The sequence below is a fragment of the Typopeltis vanoorti genome, chromosome 7 (assembly GCF_054136105.1).
Source record: "Typopeltis vanoorti isolate ZY-2024b chromosome 7, IOZ_Tvanoo_1.0, whole genome shotgun sequence".
In the NCBI taxonomy this organism is placed as follows: domain Eukaryota; kingdom Metazoa; phylum Arthropoda; class Arachnida; order Uropygi; family Thelyphonidae; genus Typopeltis; species Typopeltis vanoorti.
In genome coordinates, this window is record NC_143555.1 from 80160708 (window position 1) to 80178014 (window position 17307).

The 17307-nt window shown below is 37.4% G+C and overlaps 1 protein-coding gene across 7 annotated transcripts in view; it reads right to left on the bottom strand.

Moving 5' to 3' along the window:
* Positions 1-17307, bottom strand: part of LOC150104805 (TBC domain-containing protein kinase-like protein) — a 559840-nt gene that overhangs the window by 514953 nt on the left and 27580 nt on the right. For all 7 annotated transcript variants that reach the window (XM_090395364.1, XM_090395368.1, XM_090395367.1 and 4 more), the window contains exon 3: positions 15836-15908. In XM_090395364.1, coding sequence (XP_090251490.1) covers positions 15836-15908 — 73 coding nt within the window. The remainder of the gene's footprint in view (positions 1-15835; positions 15909-17307) is intronic.

Consider the following 17307-nt stretch of genomic DNA (forward strand, 5'->3'; position numbering starts at 1 on the left):
TACCCATAATGTGAACTTAGCTCCTAGGAGCTGTATTACTGTTCAACATTATGAGAGAACGTCACTACCCAGACCGGTTTCAACCTTTATTGAGGTCTCATCAGTGAGTAGGTAGACCTAATTAATACCAAGTTTGTAGCGAACAGAACTTACATCCCTTCTATGAGAATTGCCAAGTGGTGTCCTAATAAACTACTAAATATATGAAGAGCCAAAGGCTTCAATTCGGTGACATATAACTTGTTTAAGTTAAGGGATATTACATCCCATATTGTTTCTTAGCCGAATAAGAAACTCAAAAGAGTTTCATGCCGAATATAGAAATTATATAAAGTTCGGCGATTCCAAGCATAAGCAAATACCTGGATAGCAGCAACTGACCCTTAAGGTAGTGCTAAAATAGTGCTTAAGGTAGAGCTAAGTTCACATTATGGGTAAATATCAAGAATAGTGATCGGAACTTGCTCCACCTTTGCTATGAGTTGCCTCAGTTTGCACTACCATAAGAGTCAGTTGCTGCTATCCAGGTATTTGCTTACGCTTGGAATCACCGAACTTTATATAATTTCTATATTCGACATGAAACTCTTTTGAGTTTCTTATTCGGCTAAGAAACAATATGGAATGTAATATCCCTTAACTTAAACAAGTTATATGTCGCTGAATTGAAGCCTTTGGCTCTTCATATATTTAGTATTATTATTATTATTATTATTACATGGGCACCTCCATGGAGTCCTAAGACTAATCATGGGCAGTGCCAGATTACCAAATAGGCAGAGTAGGCACCGGCGTATGAGCCCCATGCTGTTTAGGGCCTTCCGACAACGGATCAAAATGATATTGATTTGATCTTGAAAGAAAATTACAATCAAGCTTTCTTAAATTGTTTAAAAAAGATAGAAAAAATGAATCAACTCAAAGAAATGAAAGCTTTGCATTAAAGACTATCTATAGAGAAAATACTGTATTAATGTAATGTACCCAATAACAACTTAAAGTACATAAACCATAGACATCAGGTTCACATTATAGTTTGTCTCTTAAAAGCTCATTTTCTGTCAGCTCTTCTGAACCCTGCTTGTTCTATTGGAACACGTTCCAAAATTTTATCACTGATCCTATTCAATATTAGTCTCTCCAACAATTTGTAGGTTGCACTTAAAAGGGCTATGGAGCTATAGCTTTCAGTTCTGTCTGCTGGCTTACCTGGTTTTAACACAGCAATGATTTTTGTCCTTTTAAATTCTTTAGAAATGCAGCCACTTTCAAGTATATCATTAAAGAACTTAGCCAGCCATGATCTGGCATAAGGTCCACAGTGCATCAGGAATTCATTATGAATATTGTCAAATCCAGGAGCCTTCCCCATTTTGATATTTTGAAACGGCGAGGATATTTCCTCACGGGAAATAAGGCAAATAGAATTGTTGATTCTATTGAGTTTGCTATAAATTAGAGATACCAAGAAATTATATTATATACTTGGTTTAATAAATTATCCAAGTGTAAGCAAACAAGTTTGTGCCTGAACTATTTTCAGACTGTGGCAACGCATATAAAGAAGCTAATGACTTCAATCACTTGCCTTAATATTCCATAACGCAAAGCACATCTCTTTGCAGGCATGTATAATGCTATCCATTATGGGAAGGGTGACTACCCAGACCAGTTTCGACCTTTATTAAGGTCTCATCGGTGGGAGCCAGACCCGGAGGTGATAATAAGGTTGAAGTAATGCAGAAGTCATAATTTTATATACGAGTAGCCAAAAAGTGTCACACCTTATTATTAAAATACTATGGATTAAAGAAAATTGTTGGAAGACTACTCATAATCTCGGTCACTCACCTCTAGATCCTCTCAAATTACTGGATCCTCTGGATTACTGAGCACAGTAATCCAGATATAGTCATATCAAGGCTTTATAAAGAGGAATGATAACTCCTTTATCTCTGCTTGTTAGTGTATTCTTCAATGACCAAGTAATCCTGTAAACTACTCTGGCTGCTTCATCAATATGCCCTCTAAACTTCAACTCTCTATCTACTACTATCTCCAAATCCATGGGTTCATTAATTTCCTGGAGTACAGTTCCCTCAACATGGTATGCAGCTTGTAATCTTTATATCCCAAAATGCATAACTTGGCACTTTTACATTAAATTGAGATGCATGAAATTTTACATTAAATTGAGATGCTATAAAATGTCGTCTACTGGAAATATTCTAAACAGCTATTTTTCTGATGGCACATCATGATATGCCATTTTCAGATATATGAAACTTAACAGAGATTGTTGTTGTATTCCCAAGATCCTTGTTGAATTCCCATGATTTCTTGAATATCTATCTTCAAGTAAAGTCTAATCCCTACAACCTTTATTTTGGTTGAATGCAGCTCGTTCTTCCCCAAGTTTCACTTCTGCAATTTTTCTTGTCCTTTTCAAGTATGCTTGCATAAAGCTTATTAGGAAAACTCCTCTAATTCTCTCACTCAGTTTTATTTCCCTTTTTATAAATGGGTACTATAAGAGCTCTGCTTTAATCTTCTGGTAGAATTCAACTCTCTAAAGAGGCCTTCTGAATTATGCAGAGTAACCAGTAAAACTTTTATAACTTCATTTATGTGCATTTCTGGTGAAACATGATCTGCTTCAATTATCTCTTCATATGTGATCCTGATTGCATTCCTCTTGACTTTTATCACTGTTCTATCGCTACTTATCTCATTTAGCAATCCTTATAAATTATTTCAGATCCAGAATATATTTATCTTCAAAGTTATGTTGGCTTTATTATCTGATTCCTTTTTTATTCACATCTAAACTTTTTCAACAGCCTGAGAAATATTTCACCACCAACCTGATATTTATCTTCTATATTTCTACCAAAGTCTTCCCATGACTTTGTTTAGCTATTGTTGCATATAGTTTAGCTGTTTTACATCTCACTTTCTCTCTCTCTCAATCCTCTCTCTCTCTCTCCATTCTCTTGTGGCACGTGAAGACTTACTCACAGGCACTTTCAATGATTTATTTTTTTTCTAGGACTACCTTTAACTTGAGTTTTACCACGAAGCAGTGATTTTCTAATCCATCCAAACAACCTCACTACATACATTCATATACAGGGTGTTCGGGATAAATTTGACAGTTTCGTAAGGAAAAAGAAAATCTTCTTTGTATCTATTAAATTTAATGAATTGACAAAAAAACATTACAGGCAGAGTTAATTACAATACTATCAACAAGATTTACTCAAAATAACCACCATTAGCATCGATCACAGCTTCAATTCTGCTTCGGAACCTCGAACAAGCTGATGCTACAGTCTCCCTGGGAAGGGCCGCAAAAACTGTTTTAATTTTATCCATTAACTGGGCTTTTGTATTACTGGAAGTGCGATTGGTGTCTTTTTCAACTGCGCCCCATACAAAATAATCCATGGGGTTAAGGTCTGGGGAGTTTGGAGGCCAAACATTTGGACTGGTGAAGTCGTAGAAATTTTCAGACAACCATTTTTGACTTTTCCCAGAGGTGTGGCAAGGGGCCGAATCCTGCTGCCATACATACGGCCTACCATTGGCTACCCTTGTTATCCAGGGCTTGACTACAGTTAGCAACTCCATGAACAAAGCCCGAATTCCAATGCCAGGGTTCTTCAACACCTGTTCCTGCAGATTTGCGAGGAATTCTGCTGTACGAACGCAATCAGATCGTCTGCTAGGGATCTTTCTTCTTGCTACATCCTCGTAGTCACCATTGCAAGTCTCTAGTTCATGCCTGATTGTTTTTACTGTATTCAGGGAGCATTGGGCAGCAGTCGTAATATCCTTATTTTGATGGCGGGCACGAATCATCATGATACAAGTTATTCTCTTCCATGATTCAGGTGGGTTCCAGCTATCCATCCTTTCTGACATCTTGTATATGAATGAAGAAGGGTCCAAACTTTTAAATGAAGAGAAGTGTGTGTTAATACATGTAACTTACAGAAAAATATAATTAATTATAAATATGTCAAATTTATCCCGAACACCCTGTATGAATCGATCAACATTTTTTTTTTTCAAATTCAGCAAATGAATCTCCAAGGTTTGTATATATTTGTATATTTCAGTATATAGTTCATTTCTGAAAGCTACTTGACTTTGACACATGTTTTACTTTTCAATCTGATATACATTTTTATCATCATCATCAAATTCCTGACATGTACCCTCAAGGGGTTTACAGGATATGACAGTACTACATGAAAAATTTACATCATTACTAATTTCCTATCTACAATTTTCCTCCAAATCAGTCTGTTACTTGTCAATACTCCAACATGATCAGATCTTATATTTCTATCGTCTAAGGCACTTTGTACCATATCAATCCACCTATATCTAGGTCTTCCTCTGGGTCGTTTTCCTGCTAACCTGGCAGAGAACACTTGTTTTGCTAATCTTTCCTTGCCCATTCTGTTCAAGTGACCATACCACCTGAGATTAGCTCTGCTAATGCATTCCTGGATGCTGACAATGTCAAGTTCTTTCCTAATATCCTCGTTTTTAATATGATATTGCCATTGATGCCATCTGTTCACGTCTCTAATCCTTCTCAAGACTCTCATATCTGCGGTCTCTAATCTTTGGTCAAGTGTTTTACTTCTTACCCAGCTCTCAGATCCATAAGTTAAAACTGGTTTGAACACTGTCTTGTATACAACTAACTTAGTGTTCTGACTAATTTCTCTCTTATTCCATATGAATTTATTCAATTGAATTCCTACCATACCAGCTTTGTTGATTCTGTAGTCTATTTCCATATTTAATTTACCATCTTCACTAAAAATCATGCGTAAGTAGCTGAAATGTTTTACTTTTTCCACAGGTTCTCCATTCAAAACACAGTTGACATTTTCAAAGATTCTATCTATTTTCATTGTCTTTGTCTTTTTATTGCTGACCTTCATACCATATCTATTACAACAGTTATTCAATTTAGTCAGGGAATCTTGCAAACTTGTACCGAATTTATTTAGAAGTATAACATCACATAAAGCAAAGAGCTGACATTAACATCTCCAATTCTGATATCATGTTTAATACCACTTTCTTTCATAATGTGATCCATATAGATAATGAATAACAGAAGGGATAATGTACAACCTTGTCTCACACCAGATTTAACAAATAAAGACTAAGTATTGCTTGATATAATGCCCCATTGACACCATATAACTGTAATGTATTAAATAGCTTCTCTCTTGGCACCTTGTCGTATGCTTTTTCCAGATCGACAAAGCTTAAATACAGATCTTTGTTATATTCCGATGCTTTCTCAACTAATTGTCGTAAAGTGAAGATCTGATCCTGACAGCCTTTATTTGGCCTAAATCCAGCTTGTTCTTAACCAAGTTTTTCTTCCACAATTCTTCTCAACCGTTTCTCAAGTATACTGGCATAAATCTTGCCTGGAACACTCAGTAGCGAAATATCTCTGTAATTTTCACCAATCATCAGGAATTCGTCACTCTGTCCAGGCCTTATGAACTATGCAGTGCAGCCACTGTAAGACTTTTATACCACCATACTTCAGCATTTCTGGTTGAATATCATCTACTCCTGCTACCTTTCTACATTTCAAGCCTTTGATAATTTTTTCTACTTCAAGTATGGATATGTAATCCTGACTGAATGCCTGTTGAGTGTTTTTTACCACTGTGCTATCAGTGCTTGTTTCGTTTAGCAATTTTTCAAAGTAATTACTCCAGATATCTTTTTCTCCTGTTTTCATGTCACCTTTATCATCTCTAACTCCTTTTAAAACACTCTTTCCTCCATTTCTAAGCTTCTTCAACAATCTCCAGAATATCCTACCACCTTCTTGATATTTATTTTCTATGTTCTTGCCAAAGTCCTCCCATGACTTTTGTTTAGCTAGTATTACACAGTGTTTAGCTTTCTTACATTTGTCTCTGTATTCTCTAAAAGCACAAGCTGACTTATTTGCCAGATACTTTTGATATGCTTTCTTCTTTTCCTTCACTGCCTCTTTAAATTCCTGCATCCACCATGGAGTTCTGACTTTTCTATCCTTGCAGACAACTTCACCACATGCCTCTCTGGCTGAATCAATCAGGGTTTTCGTCAAGGTTTGGCACTGAATCTCCAAGGTTTGGTTCTTGTTCTCAAACTCTTTCATTTTTTTTTCAATAATTTTGTGTATTTTAGTCTAAAGTTCACATCTGATCGCTTCTCAACTTTTATTCACTTTTAAAACTTTCTTACACGTCATTCTTTTCAATATGAAATTCAATTTTATCCTGGTCAAGACTAAATAGTGATCGCTTCCAATTTTAAATCCTCTGTACACGCTGGTGTCCTGCACCAGGGAGAAAACATCACTATCAACAATAACATAGTCGATGAGACTTTTCTTATTCCTTGCCTCTTCTCTCCATGTGAATTTGTGCACATTTTTATGTTGGAACATGATGTTAGTAATAACCATGTCCATGTCCTGAGCAGAAATCCAACAGGTACTTGCCATTATTATTAGCTTTGTTCTTTTCTCCAAATTTTTCCAAAATATTTTTGTATGTCTGACAATCATTTCCTACTCTGCTATTTAGATTCCCAACAAGGACCAACTTTTCCTTTTTCATTGTGTCAGTAGCTTTCTCTAGCGCCTCAAAAAATTCCTCCACTTCTACTTTAGTAGAGCCTTCTGTGGATCTGACAATAGGCACAAATAAGTCTCATTGTCCAGTTCTCCATTCTGATATTTGCCCACATCACTCTACTTGAGACTGCCTGCCATTCAAGAAGATTAGCCTCGTATTTAGTATTGAATACTATGGTTACACCTTCTTTTCCTTGATTGTCATTGCCTGAATATAACATTTTGAATTTATTGCTCAGAAAGATCTCACCAGTTTTTGTCTTTTTTGTTTCAGTCACCCCTATTATGTCGATCTGGTACTTATCTAATTCCTTAGCTAGCTCCATTTCTTTGCAATTCAGGCTTCTTATGTTGATAGTACCGATCTTTAACTCTGGTGATGTTGAGTTGGGGTTTGTTTTCAGATTTGTTCCAGTAGCTGACTTTTCACTGTTCGCCCTGGTTCCCTGGTGAAAACAAAGGGGGCCTTGTTTAACCAGGCGATGCCCCAGCTGGAATGAAATTTTGTAATGTTGTACCATCATTTTGTATATTGGTTTAAGCCAATAAGAACACAATTTGGCCGCTAAATCCCAAATTGCCAGCCCATCCTCGTTCGTTCAGTATCCAGGTATAGATACCCAACAGGGTGCACCACGAGAAGGTGAGGATTGGACATTAGGTCAGAAGCCCTGGTCGGTTCTCCTCATTCCTATCAGTTATACAGCTTTGACCTTTAAGCACCCCTATACATTTTTATAATATCCAAAACTAAATGGTCATCACTTGCTCACTGAAATCCTCTGTATAGTTTTGCTTGCTGAACGAGCATGAATATATCACTCTCAAAACTTGTCAGCATAACATTTCTTTTCTTTGTGTGTTCTCTATTCATGTGAATTTATGGAAATCTTCATGTTGGAACATGGTGATAGTAATGACTAGTTCATTTCCTGAAAAAAAAAATCCAGCAGAGTAAGGGAGTTGCAGGAGATTTAAACAAGATTTCAAATCCCCCCCCCCCCACAACTCCCTTACTTAAACAAGATTTCAAGAATGCAAAGACGTTGCCCTACATCAAGAATGTCCCAGACAAAGTGGCTGCATTGCTCCATGAGTACAACGTAAAAGTGACTTTTTTTTTTACCTTTAAACAAAATATCGAGATTCCTACATCCACCAAAACCTCCACATCACCGCCATAAAAAATCCAGTCATCTATGAGATTCATTGCTCTTGTAGCATTTGTTATGTAGGCCAGACAGGAAGGTCGGGAGAGATTTGCATATCTGAACACGTAAAAGACGTTGTAAAAAGAAGAGCGAATAAATCAGGCCTGCCATTCCATACAACCACTACTAGCAACAAAAAAAATGTTATATATTGATCGTAACTGTTTTACAAGAAAGTTTAAAGAAGAGCCTCACAAATGCTTAGGGGATTCCTGCACAATGCAATAAAAATTGAGGCTTCATTTTACATTAAAAGCAATTTTAATTCAAAAGCAATTCTAAGCTGTGCAATTGAGGTGCTTAGTGAAACATCCAGAAAGATTAGAGAGCAGAAGGAGGGTTGTTGGTGGTGGAATAATAATGTACAAGAAGCAGAGATGGCTAAGAGGAAGGCAAAGCAGAAGTTGGACGAATCAAGAGTGGAAGAGGACAGAGAGGAGTACAGAGAGAAGCGAGAAACCAAGAGAGTTGTTGCACAGGCGAAGGCCATGGCATATCAAGACCTTTATGATCAATTAGAAACAAAGGAAGGACAGAGAAAGATTTATCAATTGGCAAAATGTAAAAATAAGGCATCAAAGGACATCATACATGTGAGGCAGATCAAAGACTCTGGAGGAAGGGTATTAAGGAGGGATGTGGATATAAGAAATAGATGGAGAATATACTTTGAAGGGCTTCTGAATGAAGAAAATGCAAAGACTCACAGAGAAAATGGGGAGCCTTAAGAGGGGGATGGTGCAGAACATTAGTAGAGAGGAAATGAAGGAGACCATAAAGAGGATGAAGAATGGAAAATCTGTGCCCCTCCCCTGACAGGATCCTAATGGAGGCATGGAAGGCACTGGGGGGGGGGGGATTGACCTGCTGTGGGACCTGTTATTAAAATGTGGCCAACAGGAAAATATACTTGAGGAATGGAGGGAAAGTACTCGTCCCCATCTATAAGAGTAAAGGGGATGCACAAGACTAAGAATTACAGAGGAATAAAGTTGATGTCCCACACAATGAAAATCCTCGAGAGGGTCCTTGATGAAAGACTGAGGAAGGAGGTGGAGATTGCAAAGGAGAATTTGGATTCATGCCTGGTCGATCAACGACAGATGCTATCTTTGGGTTACGGCAGATGATGGAAAAGTTTCAAGAGAAGCAACGGGAGCCACATTTGGTATTTATTGATCTGGAGAAAGCGTATGATAGAATGCCAAGGCAAGAAATCTGGAGGTGTCTGAGGGAGAAGAAGGTACGGGAGAAATATGTCAGGCTGGTGCAGGAGATGTACAGAAATGTGAAGACAAGAGTTCGGACCTGTCTAGGACAGACAGAAAGTTTTCAAGTAACAGTTGGCTTGCATCAAGGGTCAGCATGCTGTGTGCAGAATCAAGAGAAGAAGTGGCAGCTAAACTGGAAAGTTGGAGGAAAGTACTGGAAGAGAGAGGTATGAGACTGAGCAGAAGTAAGACAGAGTATATGTGTTGCAAAGTGAATGGCAGCCAGGAGATAGATCTAGAGCTGGAGAGAGAGATGGCTGGAGTGCTATGCGATAAGAGGGTGCCGATCAATCTAAAAGGCAAAATCTACAGGACAGTAGTGAGACCAGCTATGACGAATGCTATGGAAACTGTGGCCCTGAGAAAAAATAACATCAGCAGGATGGAGGTAGCAGAGATGAGAATGCTTAGGTGGATGTGCGGTGAGAATCGGAAGGAATCGTCTGAGAAATGACTATGTAAAGGGAATGGTGAAAGTTATGAGCTTAGGAGCAAAGATACAGGAGGCAAGGTTGAGATGGTTTGGTCATGTGATGAGGAGGGAGAAAGAGTGTGTGGGAAGAAAGGCATGCAGACGGATGTGCAGGGGTGGAGGAGGAAGCACGGGTGGCCAAAGAAGAGATGGAGGGAGATGGTGGAGGAGGACTTGAGGATGAAGAACTTGGATGTGGCTACAGCCCAAGACAGGAGGTTGTGGACGAGACTCACTACAAACAGCAACCCCACTTAAGTGGGAAAAGCTGAAGAAGAAGAAGAAGAAGATAGTCTGCTTTCATCAAAAATTTAACTGCCATGAACCTAGGATATAACACGCATGATACCATAGAATGTGATAGCAACAACTAGCAATGTTCCAACACGGACATAGTAACGAATTTGCCATTTGTATTCTGTTTATCAATTATATGTTACAGTTGTGAAGTTATCAAAAATCAAATTCCACATCTAATATGTGGAATTACCGGATTTGCCGGCATATAAGACGCACTTTCTTCTTTGAAAATAGGTCTGAAAAACAGGGTGCATCTTACAAGCCAATACTCAGTTTTTTATTACTTTCATTCCTGGAAATTTTCTCTGTTCCAAGTTACATGATTTCTTTCTTGCTTCCTTGCAGTGTGTGAGAACATTCTAGTTAAGTAAAGTTCAGTGGATGCGGTTGTTGTGAACGGTGATAAATTTCTGCTGTTAAATTTTCTCTAAATTTCTTGGCATATTATAGCTGAAAAACGTTGGCATTGCTACAATATTGCATACAAGCTACGTGTGATTGCATACGCTAAAGAACATAGAAACAGGGCTGCAGAGAGGCATTTTGGGCCACCCCAATTTTATTCCTGTTCTCAAACTCTTGTTTGAGAACAGGAACCAAACCCTGGAGATTGAGTGGCAAGCCCTGAAGAACTCACTGATTGATTCAGCCGGAGAGGCATGTGGTGAGGTTTTTCACTTTATGACAAATAGTTGAGAAATCGTAGGAATATAACAAAGATCTGTCTTGCAGACCTGCAAAAGGCATATGACAAGGTGCAAAGAGAAGAGCTACTCAAAAAGGTCACAGTTATATGGTGTAAATGGGGCATTACATCAAACAATATTTAGTCTTTATTTGAGTTGTAAGTCAGCAGTTAGAATTGAAGTACAAGAAGATGGTTTGATGTTAAATCTGGTGTCTGACAAGGATGTACATTATCCCCTCAGTTACTCATTATCTATATGGATCACATTATGAAGGAAAGCAGTATTAAACCTGATATCAAAATTGGAAATGTTAATCTCAGCTCTTTACTTTATACAGATGATGTAATACTTTTAAATAAATCCAGTACAAGTCTGCAAGAATTCCTGACTAAATTGAATAACTGTTGTAATAAATTTGGTATGAAAATCAGCAATAACAAGACAAAGACAATGAAAATAGGCAGAAGCATTAAAAATATCAACTGCATTGTGAATGGAGAACCTATAGAACAAGTAAAACATTTTAGCTAGTGAAGATGTTAAATTAAATATGGAAATAGACAACAGAATCCACAAAGCCAGTATGGTTGGAAGTCAACTGAATAAATTATATGGAATAAGAGAGAAATTAGTTAAAACACTAAATTAGCTGTATATATACAAGACAGTGTTCAAACCAATTTTAACTTATGGATCTGAGAGCTGGGTAAGAAATAAAACACTTGACCAAAGACTAGAGACCACTGATATGAGTCCTTGAGAAAGATTAGGGGATGTCAACAAATGGTATCAATGGCAATATCATATGAAAAACGAGGATATTAGCAAAGAACTTGACATTATTAGCATCCAGGAATGCATTAGCAGAGCTAATCTCAGGTGGTATGGTCACTTAAATAGAATGGGAGAGAAAAGATTAGCAAAACAAGTGTTCTCTGCCAGGTTGATAGGAAAACGACCCAGAGGAAGACCAAGATATAGGTGGTTTGATACGGTACAAAGTGCCTTAGATGATAGAAATATAAGATCTGATAATGTTGGAGTCTTGACAAATAACAGATTGATTTGAAGGATTTGATAGGAAGTTAGTAATGATCTAAGTTTTTCATGTAGTACTATTATATCCTGTACACCCCTTGAGGGTACATATAAGAAATTTAATGATGATGATGAGGGGACAAATGATTTAAGTGGTCATAAGGGGCATGCAAGGGTGAATTTCAGGAGATTATTGAGAAGAGTGAAATATAACAATGTAGTGGGAAAGGTTGTCGAGTTGACAATGATGAGCTGAGACAGAGAGCCAGAATCACGAATGGTATGTTAGTGGAGCTGTGTGATAAGAAGAGAGTACAATTTGTGGATGTATGGCATGTGTTTGAGGGGAGGGAAGAACGGAATTATGCAGGTGTGATGGGTTACATTTGAACGGAGTACTCTGGAGAAAAAACTGCTAGATGGAAGTACAGTCTGTGTGATGCAAGCAAGAGATCAGAAGTAAGAGATGACGTGAACGATCAGAGAGAGGTATTGAAGAAGCAAAAGTGCTTGGCAGTGGAAACTGTAGTAGTGTGAGAGACGAAGAGAGAGAACGGGAATACAAGCAGAACAGGGAAATGGGTGGGAGGGCATGGAGACATGGCATAGAGAGAGAATGTTGAAACTGGAGTATATCGAGATGTGGGTGGGGAAGTTGAAACTGAACGGATATATGTGGTGAGTGTGGTAAAGGTGATTGGGCAATGGTAGGTGTGGTGAGGAAATCACAACCAACAAGTGGCTTGAATAGGACTGGTTATAGACCTAAAAATGAACTGCTGTGTCTGTTCACAATGCCAGAAGTATCAGAAATAAGGGAGATGAAATGGTTTCAATGATTGAGTTTTTTTGCCCCAAAATCACTGGAATAAGTGAAATGTTGAATGAAGATGATATCCTAACGGGAATAGAAATGGAAGGATACAGTATTTTTCATGATGATAGAAAGGACAAGAAGGAAGAAAGAGTGCTGCTGGTGATAGCAGGTGAATTATGTTGAGATAAGGTAGACATGAAAGAAGGAAATAGTGGCAATGGCTATGAGGCAGTGTGGTGTAAAGTGGAGGTTGACAGGAAGACATATTTAGTCAGATGTTACTATAGGCCAGGGAAATGTGGAGGGTGATGATGAAGAAATGTATAAATAACTTGGATTAGTGAACAAGGGAAGGGTAATTATTATAAATGATTTTAATTATAACGGTGTAGATTGGAATGAAGAGATAGCATTTGGGAATAAGGAAAATGAATTTCTCAAAAGATAACTCTCAAGAACTCGAGGAAAGGAGGACACGCAAGGATTGAGAGTTTTAGATCTGATCATTTCATCAGAGGTTGTAATTGTGAGTGAGGTTTTGCACTTTCCTCCAGTTGGTGAAAGTGATCATGAAGTGATCACCTGGGTTGTGGCTAGCCATATGAAGACTTCTGTGAGGAAAGGATATATGTGAAAGTACAAGGCTGGTTATTATGACAAGCTTAGGAGACAGCTTGGAGCTATAGCATGGAGTGAGAAGTTGAGTGCTAAGGAAATAGATGCCGCTTGGGAACTGACAAAGAAGTACATAACAGCACCAATGTGTGAATGTATTCCAAAAGCCAAAAGGCTGAATAAGGTAGCAGGTGGTGTAAGGTAGGTGTAAACTGGATGAACAAAGGGCTTAATAATGAAATCTGGAAGAAGGTACTTTGGAGGCAGTAAAGAAAAATAAAGATAATAATCAGTTACATGAAAAGTATAAAGAATAAGACACGAAAGTATTTCACTTAATAAGGGAAAATAAAGTGGAGTTGAACAGAAATTGGCAAATCAGGTGAAGAAAAACCCTAGAGAGTTTTTTTTTTTTTTGGATAAGTGGCAAATAGAAGGGAAAACGATTATGGTAAGATGATGTTAATGGACGAAAATGGTAGAATGGTAACTGCTGAAGAAGACATTGTTGAGGTATTCAGTGATCAATTTATAAGGGTGTTTTATCCTCATTGGGGTGGAATCATGAGCAATTTAAGTGTAGAGAACATAAGAGAGGATGGCTTAATTGTGAGTGAGCAGGAGGTATTTGAGGAAATAAATAACCTTGATGTCAATAAGGATTTGATGACATATCACTATGTATCTTAAGGGAATGCTCCAGGGAATTGTCAGTAGCATTAACATGCCTGTTTAATAAGTTTTACAACAGCACAGGTTCCAAGAGAGTGGAAAGAAGGTAAAATTATTCCACTGCATAAAGGTGGTGATAAGGCTGTGGCTTCAAATTATAGGCCAATCTGTATATTAGGAGTTGTAGTGACGGTACTAGAGATTGGTGAGAAGTAGGATACAGAAATAGGTTGATAACAGCAGTTATTCTCTGAGGTTATCAGCATAGGTTTGTTAAAAGGAGATCATGTTTTACTAACTTGCTTGTGTACTATAACAAGGTGATAAATACTTTGGACAGGGGAGATGTATATAGAGTAATGTACTTGGATTAAGCAAAAGATTTTGATAGACTACCACATGATAAGCTGTTAAATAAATTGAAACAAATGGGATTGGATAACAGACTTCTTAGTTGGATCAGTGACTGGCTGTCAGATAGGTATCGGAAAGTTGTATGTGGCGATAAAGTATCCCGAAGGGATCAGTTCGGGACAATTGTTGTTCAATTTGTATATTAATGATATTGGGATGGGTTAACTAGTGATATGCAGCTGTTTGCAGATGATGCAAAATTGGGAAGAGCAATGCAGACTCAAGCATATGGTCTTACAGAAGGGCTTGAATATACTGCATGAATGGGAAGGTAAGTGGAACTATTAGTTCAGTGTTGCAAAGTGAAGAGTTTTGAAATTTGGTAAGAAGCACTTGGTAGGGAAACTTTAAAGGAGGTAGAGGAGATAAAAGATCTGGGAGTGGTGGTGGTGGTGGACAAGGACCTGAAATTCAGGAGCCACATTGCACAAGTTGTGAAGACCTCACATCGGATAACGGCAGTGATGTGGAGGGTCGTGACATGCAGAAACAAAGTGGTTATGATGCCATTGTATAAGGCCTCGATCAGGCCTCATATGAATTATTGTGTACAGATTTAATCACTGGGTTTTCGTAGCGATGAGGATATATTAGAAAGGGTCGACTGAAGATTCACAAAGATGGTCAGTGGTCTTTGGAATGTGGAGTATGAAGACAGATTGAGAAAACGCAAATTGCAAAGCCTTGTGAATAGGATGAGGAGGGAGGATATGATTGAGACATATAAGCTAGTCAGTGGTTGTTATCAGGTTGACATAGAGGAGATTTTTCATAGAATGGGAGAGGGAGGTAGAACAAGAGGCCATTACTGGAAATTGTATAAGGAGGGTGTGAGCTGAGGAGTGGGAAGCAGGTTCTTTACATGGAGAGTGGTTGGTGAGCGAAATGCACTGCCTGAGTGTGTTGTGAATGTAGACACATTGAATTAGTTTAAGGCACGGTTGTATGAGCATTGTGTGTACCTCCCACGATGAGTCTCTGACTACATTTTTTTTAACACATATCCATACACGGTACATTAGTACCATGTATGGGTGGTCAGATGTTAGTAATAATAATAATAACTTCCTAACTGTCACCTGCACTCATTCATACTGATAAGGTTTATACTATGGCTCACCTCTTCATCTCCAATACCTCAAATGACAATGATCTTTTTTCACTTGCAACTTGAATAATTTCTTTCAAGAACCTACAAGTTATAGGATCATGATCACCTTTTGATGTCAATAGCATACAGATTCACATTCTTATTGGAGGATTACCATCACACAGAGGATGCTTGTGTGATGGTAATGCTTGGTTTCCTGATAAGGGTTCCTGAATTAACTTATTCTTAACTAACAATACTAATGTACTACAGATTTGGGTAAAAATGCCACAAAAAAAAAAAAAAATCAATATATCTTGAAACAAAGAGCCTAAAAACAGATTCATGAGTACAGTGATACTCATCATTATCCTTTGTATTCAGAAACATAACACATAAAATAAAAATTTTTAAAAATATCAAGAAATCTAATCTATTAACACATAAAATAACTGAACTCCCATTCCACAAACTCATAAAATAATGAAATCTGTCAAACAACTTTCTGAACAAATAACATATACTTAAAAACATATGATAATAACTTACTAAATAAAAAGAGAAATTGCTCACCTTGAAAATTTTGATCTACACTTCTCATGCTGAATACTTCCAAGATAATGTTCGCAGACAACCATCACACGTTCTATCCAAAATAAAAAACGATATAAATTATAACTACAGAATATTTTTATAATGTTTTTTTTTTTTTTGACAAATGATGCAAACTGAGGCAGATAGTTCCTAACCAGCAAACTATATATAAGCAAGTACGTAGTACAATAGGAAATATTTTTATAACCTTATTAACATAACACTGGAAATCTATATCAAATCAGGCATCCTGCCTGAGAGGTCAGACATGATCTTCATGCCACTTAAGCATTTCAATAAACAAAGTAACGATGATAGCATTCTCAGCCTCAAACAATATTGACATCCTGTTTTTCATTAGACATTATTTTTCACCTGTCCACCACTACATCTGTACAAATCTCAAATCCTCCCAGTCCTTAGATTATTGCTCATGCATTGAGGTGAGATAATGCAACAAAAACCTCTCAAAAATTCTTGATGCTGTAAAACATAAGAGCAGTTTATTTAATTACCGTATTTTTTCGACGATAAGACGCACCCCAAATTTATGAGAGGATTTTTAGAAAAAAAACATTTTATTATATAAAGATATTTACAAATTCTTACTTAATTTTTAATTATTGTTACAATCATTTGTATTAGCAATATTCAGTTCATCTTCACTCTCGGTACTATTACTAGTCTCATTAATGTCACCGTTTGTGTTACTTTCGTCTGAACTATTGTTGTCACTCCCTTCAGAAACTGCGCCATCTTCGGTACCATTCATCGCATTACTTATCCTGCATTTCTTAAATGACTTTATAATCGTCTCTTCTTTCACAGCTTCCCATGAATTTTTCACCCAGGTACATACTTCTGAAATTGTTGGCCGTTTCATACGTCCTTTTGCTGTAACATCATGATTTGGCTTTGCCATCCATTTGTTCCACTCTTTCCGCATAAAATGTTTGAATGGTTTATTAATAGATCCATCCAAGGGTTGTAATTGACTTGTAACACCTCCAGGAATGACAGCTAATTCTGTATTCATTTCTTTTAGAAGCTTCTTGGTTGATTCTGTTTTATGCACTCTGAATTGATCCCACACTAACATCGCAGGCTTTTTAAACAATGCACCTGGACATTTTGCCCATATCTTCTGTTTCGTCCATCCAGCTTTTATCTTGAACATGGATAATAATGCCACGAGGAATTTCATCTCTCGGTAATGTTTTTCTCTTGAAGATTAACATGGGGGGGGGTAGTTTTATTCTGTTCACGCAACAAGCTAAAACTACAGTGTAGTGAGTGTTTTCGTGATCTGTTGTTTTGATCACTATTGATTTGGTGCCTTTTGAATCTACTGTCCGATTTGAAGGAACATCAAAAGTTAGAGGCACTTCATCCATGTTCGCAATTTGATTAAGCTCAAAGTTAAATTTCTTTCTCGCTGATATGACAAATCT